General features: G+C 38.4%; 1 protein-coding gene across 8 annotated transcripts in view; it reads left to right on the top strand.

Moving 5' to 3' along the window:
- CORIN (corin, serine peptidase) overlaps positions 1-25,033 on the top strand; it is a 306,982-nt gene that overhangs the window by 38,056 nt on the left and 243,893 nt on the right. For all 8 annotated transcript variants that reach the window (XM_054029070.1, XM_054029074.1, XM_054029073.1 and 5 more), the window contains exon 3: positions 6,490-6,918. In XM_054029070.1, the coding sequence (XP_053885045.1) occupies positions 6,490-6,918 (429 nt within the window). The remainder of the gene's footprint in view (positions 1-6,489; positions 6,919-25,033) is intronic.

Below are 25,033 nucleotides of genomic sequence, written 5' to 3'. Positions count from 1 at the left end.
GGATCTCTAAACAGTGGGAGTTATGCGCCTAAATACTTTTGAGGATCTGGGATTGTGCTTTTTTCTTATGAGCCTTGAAATTAACTGGTTCTGCTAGACTTTCTGGAATGTTGTTCCTAGACAAAAAAACATTTCTGTAAAATCAGGTTAAAGTTTGAGGGTATAAACCAGTAATTTAGGGATTAAAATCTTTACAAGAACACTGGAGTTATACAAAACCAAAAACAAACAACTGCTAGAAACCTGTGAAATTCAAATTTAGCATATGCCCAAAGATTTGAAAGTATGGAAGTACATAGGTAATATCCCAAAAGCCATGGCTCTGCCTCCACAATGACACCAGCCTCTTAGCTTCCCTTCTTTGCCCCCTTTCTACCCTCTTTGAAAGATTTATTTTAGTCTAAGGACTTTTACAGGGCTTTAAGAAGTCTGCAGCAATTGTCTGAGGACATAGTAGATTTGGAAAAGCCTCTGTGCTGGGGATGAACGTAGGGTACAGGATACTGGGTTGGATGGACCTTTGGTCTAACCCAGTATGGCTGTTCTTATGATATTATGTGATGCAGCCTGTAGGACGATGGGAGGCTAGAGGGTGGGAGTTACTCTCACTAGGGAAGGGAAATCTAAAACTAAAATTTTTAATGTAGGAAAGAGAAAAGCATTGGCTAAATGTGCAAGTGTTAGGGGAAATCAACAAAAGATTTAAAAACTGAAGCCACCAGAGATTATAGGAAATATGTATAATTCTGGTTTATAACCAAGAGTGAAATAAGGCTGTATGGGAATATAATAGGGACAATTGAGTAAGAGGTTAAAAAAAATCTTATCTTTTTCAAACATTGGTGTGGTATAATGTTTAGACTAAAATCTCTTTGGGACAGGGACTTGTCTGGCAATATATCTATAATGTACCTAGCATTTTCAGTGTTATATAAATAACTAATAATGTATGCCCTCATTTTCTTGTAGTCAGAGGTTTTTCAAACTTTCAACTTTTGGGCTGAAGTTTTGCATTCTTGGTATTCCATGCTGAGGGAGGGGAACATGAGGGAGGGGGCACTGGCAGGCAGGGGAGGTTGAAGCTGTGGAAGAAACAGGAGGTAGAGTTAGAACAAAACCTTCTTCGCTATTGTTTTAATTATAGGAGATTGAAAACAAAAATTACATTTTTCCAATGGAAGAAAAAAGAACCCACTTCTAATTTTTAAAGGGTAGAATAAAAAGTGGCATAAGTTTGAAACTTAAAACATGGAAGGGTCATAGCCATTGAGAGTCAGTGATTTGCTTCATTTTGGGAAACAATATTCAAATAAAGCTACAAATGCTTGCAAGTAATTTTTGAGCATGCCTAGTACTATCTGCTAAGATTTTTATTAGTACCTGTATTAGTATTGTCACAAACTATGACATCAGTGCACATTCATTCTCCTGTCTAGCCTGACCAGAAGGCTCAAGAAAGGGGTTACTGCTGCTGAGAAGATCTACATTTGGGAGATTTTAAGTGTCTCAGTGAAACACCTACAGCAAGCAAATTTCTCCAAACCACAGCTCCCTTAAAATCAGGGACAGGAGAAAGTTGCAGGAAAGAATAGAACTTTGATACTGCAATTTTAGATGGCTTTTTTTTACCCCTGCATTCTAAAATATTACACATATTATGGGTAAGATTCTGTGCTGTGTCTCTAAGAGGTGTGCCACAGAACTCGTAGCAGAGAGGGTGGGGTGGAGAGAATTGTTTTTATTTAGATATAATATATAGCCTAAAGGTATTAATATAAGTTTGTTGCTGTCTAACATTAAATAAGGTCTCTGGAGTTTGGCATAAGAGACATTAGCCTGCTTAGTACTATAGCAAATACGCTATTAAAAACCCTTTTAACTTCTTATTAAAGATAAAGAAAAGAAGGAAATACAATTAAAACATTTGAAATATAAAGTATTACATTATTACTTTTATTTTAACAATATTTTTTTCCTTTTAGTTGGAGAGAATTTTAGAGGGTAAAAAACCCCGTGTTTGACAGTCTTTTAGATGGTATTGAAGATAGTAATAATTGTCTTTTTGGGTAAAAGAGAAGAAATTAGTTGAGATGAGCTGTTGTTAAACTCTGATCCCATGTCATCCCACGTTGTGTGGGATTCAGTTGGAGGCAGTAGAGGTGACAGTGTCAACTGGTGCCACTTTGTGGCCTGGTCTGGTCAGGACAACTCAGGATTAGGTTGACAAAGGCCCAGAATCCCAAGAGACAGTGGTGGCAGTAGTCATAAGGCTGACGCTTCTGTTAGTAGCCTCCATACTGTTTTCTGTATTTTTCCACCCAAGGTTATGTCCCACTTTGGCTGGGACAGTCCCTTTGTTAAGCCCTGTCCTAGCCGTCCCGAGTTTTTTGGCAAAAATGGGCATTTGTCCCATGTGCTCTTGCCAACTTAATCAGAGGTGTGTGTCCACATGTGAGAGCAGCTCCGGCCAGCTCTGCACAGGAGTGGCTGTGTGTGTGTGTGTGTGTAACGGGACAGACAGCTTGGGCCAGTGCAGTGTCCCGTTTTCCCTTCGGGAAATATAGTCACCTTACACAAGGTTTTTATATTTAAGGACTCAAAAAGGGAGGGTGGGTGGAATAGCCCATTCCCTCATTATTTTGTTTACTAACTAGGCTTAATATTTCACACTCCAATTTTGGTTTATTATTGTTGGACTTATTATTGTTGGGCATAAGCTTTCCTGGGTAAAAAACCTCACTTCTTCAGATGCATGGACGCATGCATGCATCTTAAGAAGTGGGTTTTTAACCCACGAAAGCTTATGTCCAAATATATCTGTTAGTCTTTAAGGTGCCACCAGACTCCTCGTTGTTTTTGTGGATAAAGACTAACACGGCTACCCCTCTGATACTCAGGGCTGGCACCAGCCCAGCAAGCAGGTGCTTGGGGCGGCCAAGGGGTAGGGGCGGCACCTCGGGGTCTTTGGCGGCGGGTCCCTTAGTCCCTCTTGGAGGGATGGACTTGCCACCGAAGAAGAAAGCAGCGTGGTGGAGCTGCCATCGATCGCGATCGTGGCTTTTTTTTTTTTTCCCCTGCCACTTGGGGTGATAGGAGCCGGCCCTGCTGATACTTATATTTTCTTTCAGAGTAGCAGCCGTGTTAGTCTGTATCCGCAAAAAGAGCTTATGCTCTAATAAATTTGTTAGTCTCTAAGGTGCCACAAGTACTCCTGTTCTTCTTATATTTTCTTGTTTGCTAAACGAGCTTTTAACACAGTCTGAGTGATATTAGTAGGCTTTTTGTGTGGCCTAATTCAGCTTTTGTGGATGAGTTGTACTTTTATTAACATTTGTTATAATAGGTTATTTTGATATTTATGAACATTTATATACTTTTTACAGTTGAGCTCAGAGTTAGGGTCAATTTATGCCTACAATGGTTTTAAGCCACCTTTGTGCTCTCTGCAGATCGTGTATTGTTTCTTCTTCCCATCTTGAACCTGGCTGAAGCGAGCCACACTTTTGCTTTAGATGTTGATTAAGAAGAGTGGTAGTGTTTTTATGTTTAGTCCCTAAAGAGAGAATCATTCTTTGCATGTACTTTTCTGTTTATATAATAATGCATACCAGAAAAGTGTTTAAACTCATGATAAGGGTAGAGTCCCATCAAGTTTCAATAGCCTTAAACACAACTATTACATGTTTGCTTTTCTTTATTGACGTAGAAACATTTTGAATTGGGGAAGTTCAAAGCAAGAAAGAGTGTTGTTCTGTGTTCAAAAAGGCAGTGCAGTCCTAGCAATTGTAGCATACCAGAACAGTAAAAGCAACTGTGTACAATTAAGACTTCAGCTTAATATTTGCTGCTGGGCACTGTCACATTCCAGTATTTGGTGAAAAAACAACAATGTTGGCTATTAATAATACTGATCTCTACTAGTGGGGTGTTTAAGAACAGCTGATGAAATGGTTTATGTGCTGAGGAACTCCCTTTAATTATTTGTAATGGAATATATCTGTCTGTCTAGCTATTACAAGTAAATTTATGTCATTATACTCCCTTAAATGATTAACTAGAAGCAAAAATAATTTCTATTTACCATATGTTTCATATACTACAGTACAGAATAGCGCGTTTTATTCACTGTGTAAATAGCCCTTAAATATAACTCCTGATCAACTAACAAAACTATTAGGCAAAGGGCCCGTACCCATTTTAAATGTAATAATTTTCAGCAAGTTAATTATTCCTGTAATTCATATTTCTTCATCATGTTCTACAAGAAATTAAATACCTTTATGAACAGCCATGGTTAAGCACAGACTATGTTATCATTTGGGTTGAATTTTCTGAAGCATATAGAACCATGTCATCTTCTGAGTTATCACAATGTTAAGATAGAAAGCAGCTATATATCTATTTTGATTTGTATCTAGTAATAATTTGTAAGTGTCAAAAACATACAGATAAACACAATATATGTTTGTTTTACTCTAAACCAATAAAATACAGTCTATCAAGTGTCTAGAAATCTAGATATAAATATATTAAAAAAAAAAATCTTCTTAAGCACCAGAGTAGGAAGCCAAATAATTCTTGAATCTATTTTTTAACATTGAACTTTAAATTGCATAATGCTATACATAGAAAATACTTTCCATTTTAAATGTTACTGTGTTAAAAATATATCATCTTCTCTGAAGCTGGAAAGTAGCCTTCTAAAGATACAGCTGGCAATGTGTAGACTAGTAGTGATGCAATAGAAAGAAAATTATTTCTTGTTAATAAAATAATGCCTAGAACAACTACACATCATACCTGCTCCCACTCTATTCCGCAGTTCTAAAAAAAAAAAAAAAAAAAAAAAAGGGAAAAGCCCAGTGACTTCATTCTGGATAAGGCTAAATTGTTTTTAGTTTGTGTTTTGTGAGGACTACTTATTTGTGTTGGGTGGCAAATTAATAATATGTTTGTTGTTGCTTTTATTTGGCTGTGGTTTCATTTTACTTGGTGGCCCTTTTGAAAATTCTTAGAATAGAACTAAAACCTCTAACCTATGAAACTTTTTAAAAGTAAAAATAGATTTCTGACGGGTTTCCTCTGGGTGCCATCTGGAACTGGGGTATCACTAAGCCCCATGACCCACCAGCCTGGGCTCCCTCTCACACTGTACTGCTGTGACAAGCTGCAAAGCCCTCGAGCCTGCACTTTTGCCAGCATACATACAGGTAGGGAGACACCCAGCTGCAGTTACATGCAGGCTCTCTGACCAGCCCCTGCATAGGAAGGCTACAGCTAAGGCAACTCCCAACTCCTCAGGTACGCACCTCCTCTGGAGTATAAACCCAAAATTATACTGTCTTGTGCTGCACAGGGAACTGTACAGCATAAACTCATTAAAAAAACTGTAAAACGTAAGCTCCGTCCCTCAAGGTGGAGAGGAATCTGTAACAACCTTTGCCCCGAGTTATGATTCCCACACACTTCACTTCAACGCACTGATTTAGATAAAGTAAAAACAAGTTTATTAACTACAAAAGATTTTAAGTGATTATAAGTGATAGCAAACAGATCAAAGCAGATTACTTAGCAAATAAACAAAAAATGCAAACTAAGCTTGATATACTAAATCGATTGGATATGAATAGCAAAGTCTCACCCTAAGAGATGATACAGGCAGACTGCAGATTCTTAAGGGGCAAGCTGAAGTTGCTTTACAGTTTGGAATCCCCAGCTGTTTCATTCACAGGCTAAAAATCCCTTTACCTTAGGTCCAGCACTTCCCCCAGTTCAGTCTTTGTTCCTCAGGGGTTTCCAAGATTCGTCTTGTGTGAGGAGTGAAGAACACAGACCAGATGATGTCACTCCCTGCCTTATATAGCTTTTGCATGTGGGGGGAACCCTTTGTTCCCAAAGCTTGGTTTCCAGACCAGTCTCTGGAAAAATATTGACATCCCAAGATGGAGTCCAGAGACATGTGGTCTCATCATATGTCCTTGTAGAGTCATAGCAGCCGTTACTCGGAGGCTGACTGTAGCGTTCTCAGGAAGGTACTCCAGATGGGAGATAAGCTTCTCCTGAGGCCTATTGTTTTTTCCTAATGGCCCTTCCCCACCCACTATCTAGACTGAAAACATCTTTTCTAGTGGGCGTTACCCAGGTGTAACTACATTTGAAAATACAGATACATAGTCAATATTCATAACTTCAGATACAAAAGTGATACATGCATGCAAATAGGATAATCATATTCAGCAAATCATAACTTTTCCAATGACACCTCACATGACCTATCTTGCATAAAATACATCATAATTATGTCATAATCATATCATCATAATATCACTGTGAAGGATATAGGATGCAGTGTCACAACATTATTTTAACTATTATTGTATTAGAAGTAGTATAGCCTTCAAAAACTATTTGGTTAAATTTCTGTCCTTCCTAATAATCCTGGTGAATGTGTTGATTGTAAGTGTTGAACTTTTTTTTTTTCTCTTCCAGGTATATTAGAAAAAACATGTTTTTATTCAAATGGGAGTGACCTTCTAGCTGCTGGTGGCAACATTCGAACATCTGACATTCCTTTTCCAAATGTTGAAAATGGTTCGGATGTGGTTCCCACAGTGGATCTCAAAGTGCTGCCATCATCCTGGACCCAAAGCCCTTTATCCCATGTTGACCAAATGCATGAAAACTTAAGCATGTTTAGGCAGGCCTTACAGGAAGATTCCTCGGCTCCTATTACACCAGTCCCACCATTCAACCCCACTACTACAGATGTTGGTATTTTGACCAGAGCCCCTGAAGACCATACGTGGTCATTTGCCACTACAGAGGAGAAAACTCGTTGGTCCACAGACAGGATATCCTCTCTACCTACGTTAAGTTCTATCCATCCAGCTGCTGTACAAGAAATGAATCTGAAAAAAAGTAAGACGATATTTTATTTGACTCTATAACTAATTATAACACAAAAAGTACAAAAAATATACAGTTGGTATTGTGATTGGAATACTTCCCAAACCCATGAATTCTCAGGAATAGAAGTCAGTTCTAGATAGTTTTAATCATGCAGGCTCCATATATTAAGGAATCAATTTATCAGAATATATAGTCAGCCCTGATGAGGAAGAGACACGAACCTCCTTTGTGGTTAAGTAACTCTTACTTAGACTGCTGTTTGTTTGGTTGACATATTGCATATTGTGATAGCTTTGCATGTTTGCACAGACTATCCAACAAATTCTTGGACTGCATTGCAGGCAACTTTTTATTTCAGAAGGTTGAAAAAGCTACTAGGGGGAAGCTGTTCTAGACTTGATTTTAACGAATAGGGAGGAATTCATTGAGAATTTGAAAGTAGAAGGCAGCTTGGGTGAAAGTGATCACAAAATCATAGAGTTTGAAATTCTAAGGAAGGGTAGAAGGGAGTACAGCCAAATAGAAACAATGGATTTCAGGAAGGTGGATTTTGGTAAGCTCAGAGAGCTGATAGGTAAGGTCCCATGGGAATCAAGACTGAGGGGAAAAACAACTGAGGAGAGTTGGCAGTATTTCAAAGGGACACTATTAAGGGCCCAAAAGCAAGTTATTCTGCTGGTTAGGAAAGATAAAAAATGTGGCAAAAGACCACCTTGGCTTAACCACGAGATCTTGCATGATCTAAAAAATAAAAAGGAGTCATATAAAAAATGGAAACTAGGACAGATTACAAAGGATGAATATAGGCAAACAACACAGGAATGCAGGGGAAGATTAGAAAGGCAAAGGCACAAAATGAGCTCAAACTAGCTATGGGAATAAAAGGAAACAAGAAGACTTTTTATCAATACATTAGAAGCAAGAGGAAGACCAAAGACAGGGTAGGCCCATTGCTCAGTGAAGAGGGAGAAACAGTAACAGGAAACTTGGAAATGGCAGAGATGCTTAATGACTTCTTTGTTTCGGTCTTCACCGAGAAGTCTGAAGGAATGCCTAACCTAGTGAATGCTAATGGGAAGGGGGTAGGTTTAGCAGACAAAATAAAAAAGAACAAGTTAAAAATCACTTAGAAAAGTTAAATGCCTGCAAGTCACCAGGGCCTGATGAAATGCATCCTAGAATATTCAAGGAGCTAATAGAGGAGGAAGGCTGAAATAATTGGGTTTGTTTAGTTTGGAAAAGAGAAGACTGAGAGGGGACATATTAGCAGTTTTCAGGTATCTAAAAGGGTGTCATAAGGAGGAGGGAGAAAACTTGATCACCTTAGCCTCTAAAGATAGAACAAGAAGCAGTGGGCTTAAACTGCAGCAAGGGAGGTTTAGGTTGGACATTAGGAAAAAGTTCCTAACTGTCAGGGTGGTTAAACACTGGAATAAACTGCCTAGGGAGGTTGTGGAATCTCCATCTCTGGAGATATTTAAGAGTAGGTTAGGTTAATGTCTATCAGGGATGGTCTAGACAGTATTTGGTCCTGCCATGAGGGCAGGGGACTGGACTCAATGACCTCTCGAGGTCCCTTCCAGTCCTACAATTATGAATCTTGTCTGAAAGTGAGTTATACAGATTTTAACCCCGTGTTTTAGACTGAGTTCTTTCATATTTCAGTGATTTTAAAAAATCAGTTTAGGCCCCAATTCAGAAAGATGGTTTAAATCTTTAAAGTGCATGAGTAGTTGCATTGAAGTCAATGGGCCTACTCACATGCTTAAAATTAGGCACAGTGCTGAATAGGGGCCCTAATGGTAAAGTTACATTTTTTCATATCTTATTGGACAAATTCCTGCCCAATTTGAAGCTAATAGGTTCTTTACAAATACATATTCTATCACATTTGTGGGGACTCTAAAGAAATAATCATCATCAACAACAACAAATAATATTGAAGATAATTGTGGTCAGGTTTTACCATTATGACTGCAGCTACTGGTGCAATACCGTAACACTATGGTAATCTTATTAGCAGAGTTTGGCGGGATGGGGGAGGGACTCATTGGTATCATTCCTGCATAGTTTTCTAAAACACAATGGTACAGTATTAAAATAACATTGAATGCTTCCCTTTACTTTGATATCACTGTCTTACCTTTGTGGTATCAGGTGATCAATAGCATCTTCACAGAACTGGAATAAATCAGCTATCAGATTTCATCAGAGATGAAATGGTAACCAGAATGATATGAGAATGGTAGTCAATTAGTAATGCCATGGTGTTTTTGAGAACTTCTGTACTGGGGAAAGAGAGACAGTGTCTCATGGGGGGTAACTGCTTCTGAAAGATTTATACTACTGGTTATTTTGAGGATAATGTTGCGTGCCATACTCTGCTGCCAGGCACTGTGGCTAGTTAAGTAGTAACATCCGATACTGATTTATCTGAAATTTTTAATCATTGTTGTATTATTCAAGCTGAGCTGATGTGATTTAAGAATGTCACATCAGAAAACCCTTAGTGTAAAATTTTCATGTGAGATACGATTTATATCTTCAGCACTGAGGATTTCTTTATCTGCTTTTCTCTTCTTCAGCATAACAGAGGATAAGCCCTTGCTAAATCCAAAGAGACATTTCCAAGTCCTATTTCCTTTTTCCTCCTACAATGACACAAAAAAGGGGTGGATGGCTGGGAGCTCTGATTTCTCTTCTTGAGTAAATTTTAGGAATATATTACACACTGTTGTCACAGTTCAGAACAAATGCACCTATATTTCCCCCTCGTGGTCCACCAAGGACACCCACGCTAGGCTCCTGGCTCCTCTGCTGTCATAGAATCATAGGACTGGAAGGGACCTCAAAAGGTCATCTAGTCCAGTCCCCTGCACTCATGGCATGACTAAGTATTATCTAGACCATCTGGACCTGTCACCTCTCTTGGGTGGAGATCAGCATCTTTCTCACTCCTGACCGGGTTTTTGGCAGCCTGCACAGGTCCCTGCCTACACTGTGATGTCCCCATCAAGCCAGAGTAAATGGGACAGAGTCTACACTTTGCTTTCTTTCCCAGGGCTATGAACAGCTATAACTGTCAGCAGTTACAAGTGAGCACATAGCTCTTTATAAGCAAATACATTTATTCTTAAGGTGAGAACAATGCAGAGAAAACTTATTAAAACAATAAAAGAACCTTTGTCTGTTCCATCTGTTGTACTTACAGTGCTGCCAAGCTATGGGAAATATCGGACCTCTTCTTTGTCAGTCTCAGAAAGTGTTATTGGTGTTTCTTGTTATGGGTTGATTCTCATTATTTTAGTTTTCTCAATGTTGATTTTCAACCCTACTAATTGTGCATAAGCCGAGAGATAATTTTAGCTTGCATGTCTCTCTGGGAATGGGATAGTAAATTGATGTCATCTGCAAATCTAGGTCCTCTTACTTTTGTGTTAAAGTCCATTGTATGCCCTTTGGTTTTGTGGTAGTTCTCATTACCGAATCCACTATCAGTAAAAAGATATGGGTGACAAAAGACATCCTTGCCTGATGCCCATAGTAACCTTGAATGGTTTAGTCAGTTTGCTGTTATGTGTAACGTGGCATGTCATATTTTCATAAAAGCTCTCTATGTTCACATATTTCTGAGGTATTCCATAGTGGCAAAACAACTTCCATAAAACTGTTCCATCCACTGTGTCAAAGGCTTTCTGGAAATCTATATAATTCAAATAAAGTAGTGATTGCAATTCGATCCACATTTCTATGATGATACATAAGATTATCATTTGATCTATATGTGATTCCTCCTTCTGAACTCTGCCTATTCTTGTCGTAACTGTGAATCTACCACTCTCTTTATTTTGTATAGAATAATACATGTAAATACCTTTCTTGGAATAGACAGCATAGGAATGCCCCTCCAGCTTTTACATTGACTGAGTTCTCCTTTCTTTGGCAGTTTCACTCTATAGACCCTTTTCCATTTGTTTGGTATTTTTACTTCTTCCTATATCTTTTGTAAGAGGCCTATACAAATGACTAGCAGAACATGGTAGACTATGTTAAGAACCACTGTCAATGTGTTGTCCAGACCTGGTGCCTTTCCAATTTTTAACTGATTAATGGCCATTTCTACATCTACTCTGGTGATTAGCCCTCATTTGACATACAGATTGTCTCTGTCCTCTATATCTGGGGGATTGGCCACTGGCTCACCATTCAGTAGTTGACTAAAATAGTGCCTCCATATATTTAATGGTTCTGATGTCCTTGCGGTAACCTCAGTGTTCTCTTAACATTGTTTTTTTGTATGAAATTTCCTAAGTTTATTGCTTAGGTTGATTCATATCACTGGCCTATGTTGTGTAGTAAACATTCCCTAGTTGTCGCCACAGCTATAAACCAAGTACAGTAAAATTGTTATCATTAGATGTAATTTTTGTTCTAACATAGTTTTAGGTGACCTATCTTCCACTATCATCAAGTTTTAACTTTTATCCCATAGATGGGAGGTTTTGAAACAAAAGATGATTTTCACTGAGAGAGGTTTTGGTTTCTTCTCTGTTAAATAACAGGTGACTGAAAATTAATTTTTAAATAAAGGTAGTGAACAGGGAAATTAAATTCCTTTAAAGTAGTTTAGTAAAGGAATACTCTGAGTTACATCTGTGTTGGAAGGAAAGGGGAGAAATATGTTTTTTCCGGTAAAGAGGTTTGAGTTAATGTGGCTGTATTTCTGGTTTGTCGTTTTGGAAACGGAGTGTGCTCTATAGATTTAAGACACTGGCATAGGTCAAGCATAGTCCATGTGAGTGTTTTCTAAGAACAAAAATAGCAACAGGGAAACTTGTAAAGAATCCAGAGGTCCAAACAAAGTATATTCATTTAATTTAGAAACCTTCTGTGTGGTATTCTGTTAATCCACTAATTGACAGTAAATAGAAATAAAGAATACTTTTACATGTGTTGGTTTATCTTAAAGGACATAGAGTGTTTCTTCAAGATAAAAATAAAAATGTTTTTTACCTCGAGCTATTTTGACTTTTTGTTGAAACACAAATATGTTGCAGCTATATTATAAGGAGGGAGGGAGACTTTGATGTTGCTGGGGGAGGGAGAGGAGGAGAGCTCTTAAGTGTATCAGATTTTGTAGGATGTTCTGCAGTTCAGATGAAGCAGGCTCCCTGATCTGAAGCACTGTGAGTCAGAGGGGGGGGGGGGGGGGAAGAGTCTTCTGAATCAAAGTACCCTTTAGCCTAAGTAAAGGTGCACAGGGGCTGGGAGCCAGGAGACTATAGGGCTTATCTACACTGGCAATTTACAGTGCTGTAACTTTCTGGCTCAGGGGTGTGAAAAAACACCCCCCTCAGAGCAGCAAGTTTCAGCACTGTAAAGAGCCAGTGTAGACAGTGCACTAGCACTGGGAGCCGCGCCCCTCATGGGGGTGATTTTTTTTTTAAGAGCTCTCTCCCAGCGCTGCGCCGCGAGCACACAAGGCGGCAGCGTTTTAGCGTTGCCAGTGTAAACTAGCCCTGTGAGGTCACATTTCACCCTTCTACTCACTGATGCTTATAATGTCTTATTGAGCAAGGTCTTGTACTTCTACTTTAGGAGGCAGTCAAGTATCAGCCCTCCATTTTACAAATAAGTTAACTTCACAGAGAGTTTGGAATAATAATACAACCTTCTCTTTCATTTCAGTTTGTGTTTAAGAGGAAAAAGAGACTTATTACCCTTTAACTTTTTCCCTTCATAGGCAATTAGAAGTATACAAAATAAATAAATATCCAACATTCAGGGCACAAATTTTAGTAAGTTTTCAGTCCCATCATATATTGTCCTTCCAACTAAGTTTGTGACTTTAATTCATTACAAGTATTGTGCTAACTCATGTAGGGTGACCAGACAGCAAATGTGAAAAATCGGGACAGGGGGTAATAGGAGCTTATGTAAGAAAAAGACCCAAAAATCAGGACTGTCCCTATAAAGTCGGGACATCTGGTCACCCTAAACTCATGCTCCTTATTGTGCTTATCTAGTTTCTAGATGATCACCTACCTAAATACATAGTAGTGAAACAATCCTCTGTATAATATATTTAACAGCCTCAGATGTACATTGGAATGAATACTATATGTAGTAGTATGAATACATGATTGCATACACCCCCTCACAATTACATTTTCACTTGCTCATGTGTCTACACTCTTCAGCTTTTTGGCACTGTGCTGTGCTGCTGAGTGGGAGACTTCCAGGTTAGAACGAAGCGGGTTTTTTACCTGTTGTTTTCCCCTGCCTTTATGAGTCATCTATTTGCATTTAAAATTATAGACATAGCACCTTAACACCAATTTTTATGTAAAGAGCACAAGTCCTTTTCAGCCTTGAGCCAATGATCCTTCTTGTGCATATGTTGTACATTTTTACGTTTTGTGGCTTATAGTTTAAACGGATGCTTATAGACAAAATAATAAACTATCAACTGGCCAAGAGGTTATGTATGAAGTAATATGCCAAGGGTGGCACGATACTCCCTAGGAATGGCAGGAGTGAACGCTAGTGGTACTGTAAATTAATTGGCTGAGAACCGTATTATTTCCTTTTCAAACTTGCCACATTCTTTCTTTCTCTCTCAAAAACACAGGTAAAATGAATTATCTGGTTATTTCAGTAAAGAGTATTTGTGGCTATTGTGCTAGAGTACCAGGTAGATTAGGGTTGTCTTGTTGTATGGTTATTTTTTTGGTCTTTATACCAGATTACTAGATGTATCCCTTGGCTTTATTAGCTAGTGCCTGCTTCTAGCAACTGGATGCTGTGACTTACAATCAGACTTGGTCTACTTCATGCTTCTGCATGATCCATTGTAGATTATAGCACATCCAGTAAAGTAGGATGTGGACGTAGACTCATCATTAATGTACCAAGGTAGAATCTAGAATATCAGGCACAAAGCCTGAAGTATTAGTATTGATACATCAACTTATGGTTCAGAACTACTGTCATGTTGCATAGAATTATCTGGAGAATACAATATTCACATGTAACCAGCAAAGACAGGTCATGTCTTTCAATCTGAATCTCTTGCTGTTTCTAACATTTTCTTTCTTTTCTCACTGAAAACTTTTGAAGTCCAAGAACAAAATAAAAAGTAAATACATTTTAAATAAGAATAATTTGGTAACAGGAAATTTGAGGTGATGATAAATTGGCCAATTTATTATTCAAGCAGCTGAAGCTTGAATAATAAATTGAGCCTTGCAAAATTATCATGAAAACTTACTAGCTCAGGCACAAAATCTATTTACATGAACTTTGTCATGATGATTGATAAAAATGAAAAAATAAATGGTTCTATTCTCTTAAAAAAATCTTTGTCTTGGGATATTGGATAATTAGAATTTGCATGTCTGAATAATTGCATAAGATATAATAAGGGGGCCTGCTTAATTGTACTGAAAGCAGTCTTGGCCTGATTTTATGGTAATCTGCTGTAATCAGCATAACTAACATGTAAAGGTCTAAAAAAGCCCAGACTGAGGAAAGATGTCTCTACTTATTAGACAAATGACGTTAAAGAAATAAAAAGACTTTGTGTTTGGATTGGAGTAGTTGAAGTACGAGCATTCAGAAATACTCTTTTTGAGTTTTACAAACCTCCAGCCTGCAAATTATTTGCACAATTTAAGTGTGGCTCTACTCTGAAAAGTGACTGTGTAAAATTTTTCATATTTATTGTTTCTCAATGACATCCAGATTAAAGCTACTCAATTTACATGTAAAAAGAAGGTTTTCCTAACGGCCAGTTCCTCAAACTCTGATAGCCAAGCTGTATTCTCTTTAGTTTGCACATCACCAATAATAAATATTCTGCAAACAGAACTTTAATTAACAATTCCTGTTGTTGATATGAGACCCAGAAGAGAGCCCAACATACTATCTGACAGAGCTGAATTGGCTCTGTGGCACTAACAAGTGATAAATATTAAACACTTTTTTGGTCAGTAAATAGCTAGGACCCAGACTACACACAGGTCTTTGGAGGTGAGAAAATATTGTTTTCCAATTGCCACTTTTTTTATCATAATCACATTTTAAGTTTGGTGGCACCCTAAAGACGAACAGATTTATTTGGGCATAAGCTTTCGTGGGTAAAAACCTCAACCTTCAGATGTATCTGAAGAAGTGAGGTTTTTACCCACGAAAGCTTATGCCCAAATAAATCTGTTCGTCTTTAGGGTGCCACCAGACTCCTTGTTGTTTTTTGTAGATACCGACTAACATGGCTACCCCCTGATACTTGATAGATTTTAAGTTTGATATCTGCTATTAACATAGATATATTCTAAACAGTAAATGATCCTGATAGAAACTGTTTGATCAAAACAATTATGCGCGTCTCTCTTTACAGTAAAGCATAAGGTGACAAACTAGAAAGAACAGAGTATCCGACCCTGCAAAACATTTGCAAGACGTTTAATCCCCAATCTTGCAAACTAATATGTTTGCTAACCTCGTAATTGCTATGCCCGCACAGAGCCCCATTGACCTCATTGGGGCTCCATGTGGGCAGAGGGTCAGTTTGCATTAACAAGCTTGCAGGATCAGGACCTTAGTGTGTACCTGTCAGATATGCCTGCATATTGTTGTGCACATAACTGTGTGTTATGTGAGATTTTAATTTTAAATTTACAATGGCTTATAAAAGGAGATGTTATTTAATAAATTCTATCTTGAGTGAGATTGTAAGTGATTTTTTCCAACCCCTCTCCTCCCCGGGAAGTATTGGACACTGCAGTTTGTTTTTATTTTATTTATTGCATTTGATTTATATTTATACAATTGAAAGGGTACTTGCCTTACACTGTAGATGCCTCTGATAATTAAGGGTGGGATTTTCAAAAGTAATCAGGATTGGTAAAACTCTGTTCCTGCTGAAGTCAAGGAGAGTTTTACCATAGGCTCATTCAGAGCAGAGTTAGGCCACCACTGAGCACTTTTGAAAATATCAAAGTACCTAGAAGTACAATTTAAAGTATGTAAAAGAAAGTCAGCATCAGCATCACAACATTTGCCCTGAAGGTCAACAGATCTGGGCTACATTATTTTGGGGCAGTGGGAAGAATGTTCCAAAGGAAAAGGTCTTTCATAAACACTGCTGTTAGCAACCTCTTCTTGTTTTTTTTCAGTGGAGGTCCAGCTTGAGTGCTTCTATAGAACTCAGTTGTGGAATTATGGCATAGGGAGTGGTGATTGGTCAGCCTCAGGGCATTTAGGAGTTTATAAATCAAAACCAGAATCTTAAATTTCCCCTGGAAAATCCAAAGGAGACATTGCAGATTAGAACATCCAGACTGAATGTACTTGCAGTACTCCAGTTACCAAGTGGGCTGCTGCATTCTGCCCTAGATTTAGTTTCTGAATAGATTTAAGGTACCATCCCAAGTAGAGCACATTACATTAGTGTTGTCTGGAGGTAAGGAAGGCATGAATTACGGTGATAAGGTTGCATCACAAAAAAGAGGTCATGATGTCCTCTTGGACATAACTGTAAAAAGTACCTTTGGCTACTGGTAAATGGTGACCAACTACTGGTAACTGGGAATCCAACAAGACTCTGTTTAGATAGCTCACTCCTTCCCTATTTGTAGCCTTTATCTCTCTACTGTGAATCTTTATTGTTAACAAATATTTGTCTTTGTTATTCCGACTATAAAAATATGAAAACACATGTATAGTTAAATAATTAAATTGTACTAATGTAACCCAGTCCTCATTTTAATTTATTGGAAACACATTTGTAAGGCATTGCATTTGAGTATCTGTGTCTCTTCTTCAGCAAACACATTTGTATTTAAAAAGTTTAATTTCTCACACAACAGCTTTCAAATATACCTTCAACACTCAATCCAGCCTTCTGTGATGCTGGAAATAGACCCCCAGCTCCTTCAGAAAAACACAGAATGAAATGAATCTTATCACTTGTTTCTTGGAAATGTATCTACATATATAGTACACTAAAGACTAATAAAATTAGGCTGTGACTAGACGAAATACAAGGTATGGAACAAATAACAGCTCAAATCAGCCAATCTCAGGATTGGTTTGAGGAAAGATGAGGTTTAACGAATCATCTGCTCACAACATATAAAAGAACAAAAAATATTAGGCATAAAACCTCAGCCCTGAACTAAAATATGAAAACAAAATAATTCGAGTCTTCAAGGAACGTACCCATACCAAGTATCAGAAGAGCCTACTCACATGTAACAATACCATACAAACTCTGCACATAAAAACTGAGTCATCTAGGTGTCTGCCTTTGTGATGTGCTCCCCAAATTTTAATAAGTTGCTGCTTTTGAAACTTTTCTCCAAGCAAGATATGTGACATTCCCCCTTCAAAAAAAAAAAAAAAAAAAAAAAAAAAAAAAATCTGCCAAGTCAATTGTTACCCTCCCTGCCACAAAAGAGCCAACAATGTCTCACCTGGGGGAGGCTCCAAAAAACCCAGGGGCCAGACTGATGAACTGCTATCTCCAGCGAATCGCTGAGAGTTGGACTCCCGGGGATTTACCCTCACAAGGGAATCTGGAGACCATGACACTGTGGAGATGTGGTAGGAAGTGGTCCAGGGAGGTGGAGGGAGTGGTATCTAAGGACAGTGCCTAAGTGCCTAAGGACAGTCTGATAGACACTACCCCGACCCACTCCTAAGGAGGATGAGGTGTGCATTGGTTTAAAATCTGAAGCAATAGGTTTTATATCCTTTGCAAAAAGGATAGTGGTAACTATCATAACTCTAATGCTTTTGTGGTTTAATGCAGCCTTTTGCCAATTGTATGCCAATGGAAGATCTGTTACCTTTTTGCATCACTGAAAGCTGCAGATCTTTTGGATTCTCTAGTAAATTACTGAAGCATGACAGCAAAAGCTATACTATCACAAGCCTGGGATCCCTAAGCATGTTGTTTTCACTCTGAAAGGCATTAGGGCAGTGTAAATATATCTTAACTACTTTTGGTTACAGGGCTACCACCTATCTCAATTTTTCCAGATAGTAACAGTTTTGAAAGGACAGCTCTGTGTTGTTTGCAGAACCATTAGAGTATCCTAAAAAATATTTTGGGCAACATCATCACTGCTTATGCTGAGTGATCATGAGATGATATTTTGAGAGATATTGAAGTGAATGCTGGAAAATCTTTATTAATGTATTAAGTATTTTTACATTGCTGTAACCATACTGAGAAGAGTTCTAAGGTGAGATGGTTTTTGTTTTTTTGTTTTTTTCTTTGTAAGTCAGGAATTCCAAAGCAGTGGTCCACAGACTATTAGAAGTCCACACAGTATTTGGTGATGTTCTATGGAGAGCTGGTTAACCACCTGGCACTAATTCACTGTTACTAGCAGTATTATCTGTATTACACCTAGAGGCCCCAGCCAAGATTTGACCCCCATTGTGCTAGGCACACTCTGCTCAGTCACAGTCTCCACTCAGAAAAGATTACAATCTAAATAAACAGGCAAGAGGGGAAGAGACTTTCCCCGGGTCACACTATAGGTCCATTGCAGAGTGGAGAATTGAATTCAGGTCTCCTGACTCTCAGTTCACCATCATAGCCTTTAGACTACACTGCCTCCCTGTTTCTAGCTGGTTAATCGCATTAAGGGAAGCGAAACGTACATTCAGTACTTTTCCACCATTACTTTTCCATGTAAGCAATTGTGAGTGGGAGGGGATGTGATCTGCACAATAACAAATGGGAGACAAGAAAGTCTATATAACAATCTAGTGAGATATGGTCCATACTATGAAAATATTTGTGAGCCTCTCTTCTAAAGGAGACTTTCCCCCTTAAATACATTCTTATTTCCTTGTTGTGGTATTTATATGTCTAAATTGCTGTAGAAGAATTGATGAGAAGAATTGTTGTCATTGATTTGTGAGGATTTTGCAACAACTCTGCCTTTTCCTGTGCCCAGTTATTATTCAGTCATCATGCATAGGCATTTATCTAAAGTGATGTTGTATTTCTTTATCATCTTCCACATTACTTAGTCATTCCTACAATCTCACAGAATTTGGAACCTGCTTGGAATGTCCTCTCTGTTCAGCTACAGTCACCTCTTCCATGAACCTCTTATTCTTCTAAATGTTGCCTAATATTACATGTTGGCGCACACATTACATTTCAAGATATCTGCAAATAACATAGGCCAAGATTTTCAAACTTAGCTGCCTACCATGAAAGATGCCTGTTCAGGAAAACACTTGTGCATGGACTAAAGTGATCCCTACTCAAAACAGCACTTAAGCACATACTAAAATGCTGTCTTGGGTAAGGATACTTTCCTGAACTGGGGCCAAAGTTAGATTGCTTAATATTAAAACGTGATCTGATTTTCAAAGGTGCTGAGTGCCTACAGCTCTCATTGACTTCAGTGGAATTTGTTGGTCCTCAGCACTTCTGAAAATCAGGCCACTATTACTTTGATGTCTAACTTTAGACACCTAAGTTGAAAAATTTGGTTTATAGTACAATTAATGTTTTTAAAAAGCAGTTTGTGGTCTAGATATTTGTATACAGGTCTGGGAATCTCCTTGTTCAAGTTTTAGGTATACCATTGATTTTCTCTGAAACCTTTGTTAAGTCAGGGACCTCTGGTTTTGGGTGCCCAACTTGAGCAATCTCGGGACTGATATTTTTAGAAGTGCTGAGCACCCAGAACTGCAATTTAAGTCCATGGGCATTGTGGATGCTTAGTACCTTTGAAAATCAAGAGTCTTGTGGGTTTGATAACAGTAATGTGCCTGCCTCACAGAGTATTCAGATTAATAAATTAATGTTTGTGAAGCACTATTCAGTTAAAGTAATAAGTTTTCTTATTTATTATGATTGGTATTTATTTATGAATTAAAGTTGATGATCTCTTCATCCAGGGAGCACCAGTAGCATTTTGTGCTGCTCACAATTACTGGATTCCCCTGTCTTTTAAAGAACGCTACTTTCTTAAAGATGACCAGGCATATCCTGGTTACAACTGGCATTCATTACATCATTTAAATAAGTTAAAATCCATCTGCAGCATAAAGAGGAAATTGTAAATTAGATTATTTTTAAGTGATGTGTGTTTGAATAATAATCTAATGTGTATAAGTAAGGCAATTTTTTAATTGTGATTTGAAACATTACTGTGTCCCTTTTAACCGCAGGAAATGTTGAGTGAAATCTGAATTGAATAAATTAAAAAAGGAATGTGATGGAAGTGAAAAATATTGAAAGATAAATTATATGTCCATGGATTATGAGTACCAGTCACTTTATTCATTGTATGAACCAGGATATATAAACTGTAAAGGAAAATAAGAGACCTATTCAAGATACAAGAGGACTGTCAAATATTACAGAAATGAAGTTGACTTAAAAAAAGAACTGATAGAAAAGGCAGAGATAGAGAATGAAAAGAAATATATTTACATAAGAAGCTAAGTTATAAAAAGAAAAATTCCCGCCACTTACATCACAAAAGAGAAGCCTGGGAAGGAGGCAGCAGGGGTCTCTAACAGATGGTAAGGATAATTTAAACACCAAAGCACTTGACATTGCTGCAGAAATTAAATGCATTCTTTTTCTCATTATTTTACAATGGCAAATGCAGGACAGATGTCAGAAAGACAAGTATTTTCTAGAGTCTGAAGTGGAAATAATAGAGGAAACCAGAACAGGTAATCAAGAAATTACAGTACCCTTTCAATGACTGACCAAACCAGACAGGTTATGGAGGAAGTGAAAAATTATCTTCATAGGAACATTTTGAGCAGATATAGGAAAAACTTCTTTGAAGTATTCAGAGTTTAATATCAGTTGGACATTCAGCCCAGCAACCAACTTCTTTCTGGGGGGCAGGGATAGCTTAGTGGTTTCAGCACTGGCTTGCTAAACCTAGGGTTGTGAGTTCAATTCTTGAGGGGGCCATTTAGGGATCTGGGGCAAAATCAGTACTTGGTCCTGCTAGTGAAGGCAGGGGATTGAACTCAATGGCCTTTCAAGGTCCCTTCCAGTTCTATGAGATAGGTATATTTCCATATATTATTTCTTTTGTTAAGAAAGTGAGGCTGCAGTTTCTGAGAATTCTGGAATGTAAAACTCTCATCTTATTTTGAACTCAAAGCCCGTATGAATTTTTTTTATAGAGTACACTTTCATTGTAATATAGTTGATCTAAATACTGCTATTTTAATTAAGGGAAAAACAGTTTGCAGATCCCCCTGATGGTAGTATAATACAGTCTAATCTCAGACAAGTGTCATGCATTGTGGCATATCACAAGAAAATCACACGGCAGGGGCTTTTCTTGAGTTATGCAGCAGGCATCTGAAATGAGAATCTGGTCCAAAATGGACTGCATCAAGGGAAATTCCAGACTGGAAATAGGCCAGGAGGGCTGGCTGTCTTTTATGTTGACAGGTATGAAAAATGTAGAAGATACCATAGAGATCCAAACAAAGTACTATAATTTGGGACTAAGAGAATGAATTTTGGAAAGTAGTTTTGTTCAAAGACCAGACCCTAGCTAGAATGTCATACTCCCAGTTGATCTAGACACCAAAAGTACAGCACCAAAAGTAAAATCCCTGCAAGCTGCATGGAAATTTTTGAAAAACACCATAATAGAGGCTCAACTTAAATGTATGCCCCAAATTAAAAAACATAGTAAGAGAACCAAAAAAGAGCCACTGTGGCTAAACAACAAAGTAAAAGAAGCAGTGAGAGGCAAAAAGGCATCCTTTTAAAAGTGGAAGTTAAATCCTAGTGAGGAAAATAGAAAGGAGCATAAACTCTGGTAAATGAAGTGTAAAAATATAATTAGGAAGGCCAAAAAAGAATTTGAAGTACAGCTAGTCAAAGACTCAAAAAGTAATAGCAATTTTTTTTTTAAGTATATCAGAAGCAGAAAGCCTGCTAAACAACCAGTGGGGCCACTGGGCGATTGAGATGCTAAAGTAGCACTCAAGGACAATAAGGCCATTGCAGAGAAACTAAATGAATTCTTTGCATCAGTCTTCATGGTTGAGGATGTGAGGGATAGTCCCAAATCTGAGCCATTCTTTTTAGGTGACAAATCTGAGGAACTGTCCTAGATTGAGGTGTCATTAGAGGAGGTTTTGGGACAAATTGATAAACTAACTGTAATAAGTCACCAGGACCTGATGGTATTCACCCAAGAGTTCTGAAGGAACTCAGATGTGAAGTTGCAGGACTACTAACTGTAGTCTTCAGAGTAGCAGCCGTGTTAGTCTGTATCCGCAAAAAGAACAGGAGTACTTGTGGCACCTTAGAGACTAACACATTTATTTGAGCATAAGCTTTCATGGGCTACAGCCCACTTCTTCGGATGCATAGAATGGAACATATATTGAGGAGAGAAATATACACATACAGAGAGCATGAAAAGGTGGGAGTTGTCTTACCAACTCTGAGAGGCCAATTAAGTAAGCGAAAAAAAACTTTTGAAGTGATAATCAAGATAGCCCAGTACAGACAGTTTGATAAGAAGTGTGAGAATACTTGCATGGGGAGATAGATTCAATGTTTGTAATGGCTCAGCCATTCTCAGTCTCTATTCAAGCCTAAGTTGATTGTCTCTAGTGTGCATATCAATTCTAGCCCAGCAGTTTCTCGTTGGAGTCTGTTTTTGAAGCTTTTCCATTGCAAAATTGCCACCCGCAGGTCTGTCATTGAATGACCAGACAGGTTAAAGTGTTCTCCTACTGGTTTTTTAATGTTATGATTCTTGATGTCAGATTTGTGTCCATTAATTCTTTTGCGTAGCGACTGTCTGGTTTGGCCAATGTACATGGCAGAGGGGCATTGCTGGCACATGATGGCATATATCACATTGGTAGATGTGCAGGTGAACAAGCCCCTGATGGCATGGCTGATGTGATTAGGTCCTATGATGATGTCACTTGAAAGGATATGTGGACAGAGTTGGCATCGGGCTTTGTTGCAAGGATAGGTTCCTGGGTCAGTGTTTTTGTTCAGTGATGTGTGGTTGCTGGTGAATATTTGCTTCAGGTTGGGGGGTTGTCTGTAAGCGAGGACAGGTCTGTCTCCCAAGATCTGAGAGTGAGGGATCATCTTTCAGGATAGGTTGTAGATCTTTGATGATGCGCTGGATAGGTTTTAGTTTTTAAAATGAAAGTATGAGGGGTTTTCAAGTTACTTTAAAGATTCAGACTGAGGGCAGGTCTTCACTACCCGTCAGATCAGTGGGTAGAGATCGATCTATTGGGGATCGATTTAGCACGTCTCGTTTAGATGCGGCTAAATCGATCCCCGAATGCGCTCCCCGTCGACTCCAGAACACTAGCTCGCAAGAGGCAGAAGCGGAGACGACGTGGGAGCAGCAGTGGTCGACTCACTGCCATCCTCACGGCCAGATAAGTCAACCTAAGATACGCCGACTTCAGCTACGCCCCTCACCCCCAGTGTAGACCATGGCTGAGAAACCTGTCTCCATGATGGTGGTAGAGCTTCATTTTATGGAGGGTGAACAAACACCCTCTTCTCTATTTGGGGTTCCGCAGATATGTCCCTCTGGGGTTCCGGAGATACTAGGGGATTTATGGGCTGCTGCTCATGGGTTACACTCAAGTGGTAAAGTCCAGTGAGGAAGTGCTGGGGCCACTACTGGAGCTGCATGTCCTTCCTATTCATTAGGGAGAGTTCTGCTCAGGCTGCAGACCCATTTCTCTTCCAAAGATGGGGGCTGAAATCTTGGCCCTATTGAAGTCAATGGGAGTTTCTCTCTTGATTTCAATGCGGTCAGGATTTCATCCAGGGACTTTTTTTCCCTTTAAGTATAGTTCTGTGCTGAAAAGTTACTTTATAAAACAGCATTGTGAGGCCCTGTTTGCCTCTTAATGACTACATGAAAATTTGCTGAGTTTAGAAATAAAAATGATTTTTTCTGACACCCGTACAAACTACACCTGTGATTTGAAAGTCAATCCAAGTCCTTTCATTTTCAAGCATCATTACCAGAAATAAAAAGCCTTCATGCCAAATTGTGTGTACTGTTACAACTCTCTATTCTGTTACAATTGTGTACCTAAGATTGACGTTTGTTTGCTGCTTATCAACTTGGAGCATAATACTACAATTAGGATCTAGGCCTCTGAACAAAATGGCACACACCAATAGCTTTAATGGATTTCTACAGATGTAAACGAGGGCATAATTTGGCCTGCAGAATCTTTATTACTGATAAAGATGCAAGAGGAGGACAGAGCCCAGTTTCACTTTCAGATCCCAGGTTATGTTTGCAGGATGGCAATTAGAAAACTCATAATTTTTGCACAGTCAGTCAGATGCAATAAACACAGAACCACACCAACTGTACACATTCAATTTTTAGAGTAAAATTGCTCTTTTAATGTCTCATCTGAAGGACAGCAGCTCTAACAGTGCAACTCAGCTGTCCTAACCCAGCTGCACTGCAGTGTGTAGTGTCTATAATGATAGTAGGAACTTTGGAGGAGAAACCAAAGTTACTCATAATGTTGTATGGGGGAAATCATTATGTAGTGAGTCCTATCAGCAGAAGCACATTGCATTTGCTACATCACTTTGAGCCAGGCAGGCAAGCTAATAATACCTATCTCTACAGTTCTCAACAATAACTTAAGTGTTTACCATTATTTAAAGTCTCCGGTATCTTTTCTTATAGTATAATAGCTGCTTGGCGACAGCTATTACATGGTGTCAGAACAAAGCTAAAAGTAAGAAGAGAGTAGAAAACATCTGAAAAATGGACTGACTTAAAGCCTCCAGGAAGGAAATACAGCAGAAAACTGGAGAAAGTAAAAGCAAGGATTTGAGCTGTACAGCATTGTGAGTGGTGCAAACAAAAAAGATGAACAGCTGCAAACAACATTATTTCATCTTGTGGCAGGTGAAGAAGCAAGAGAGGTATTTAACACTTTTAAATTTGACAATTCAACAGCTAAAGAAAAACCACAAGTCTGAAAGAATAAGTTTGAGGCTCATGAAGAAATGTCACACATGAGAGGCACAAATTTTTCACTAGAAGTCAGTCAGAAGAAGAAAGTATAGATCAATATGGGACTG

The sequence above is a fragment of the Malaclemys terrapin genome, chromosome 5 (assembly GCF_027887155.1).
Source record: "Malaclemys terrapin pileata isolate rMalTer1 chromosome 5, rMalTer1.hap1, whole genome shotgun sequence".
Taxonomy (NCBI): Eukaryota; Metazoa; Chordata; order Testudines; family Emydidae; genus Malaclemys; species Malaclemys terrapin.
The sequence above is the reverse complement of the archived record's forward strand: the minus strand, read 5'-3'. Positions and strand labels throughout refer to the sequence as shown.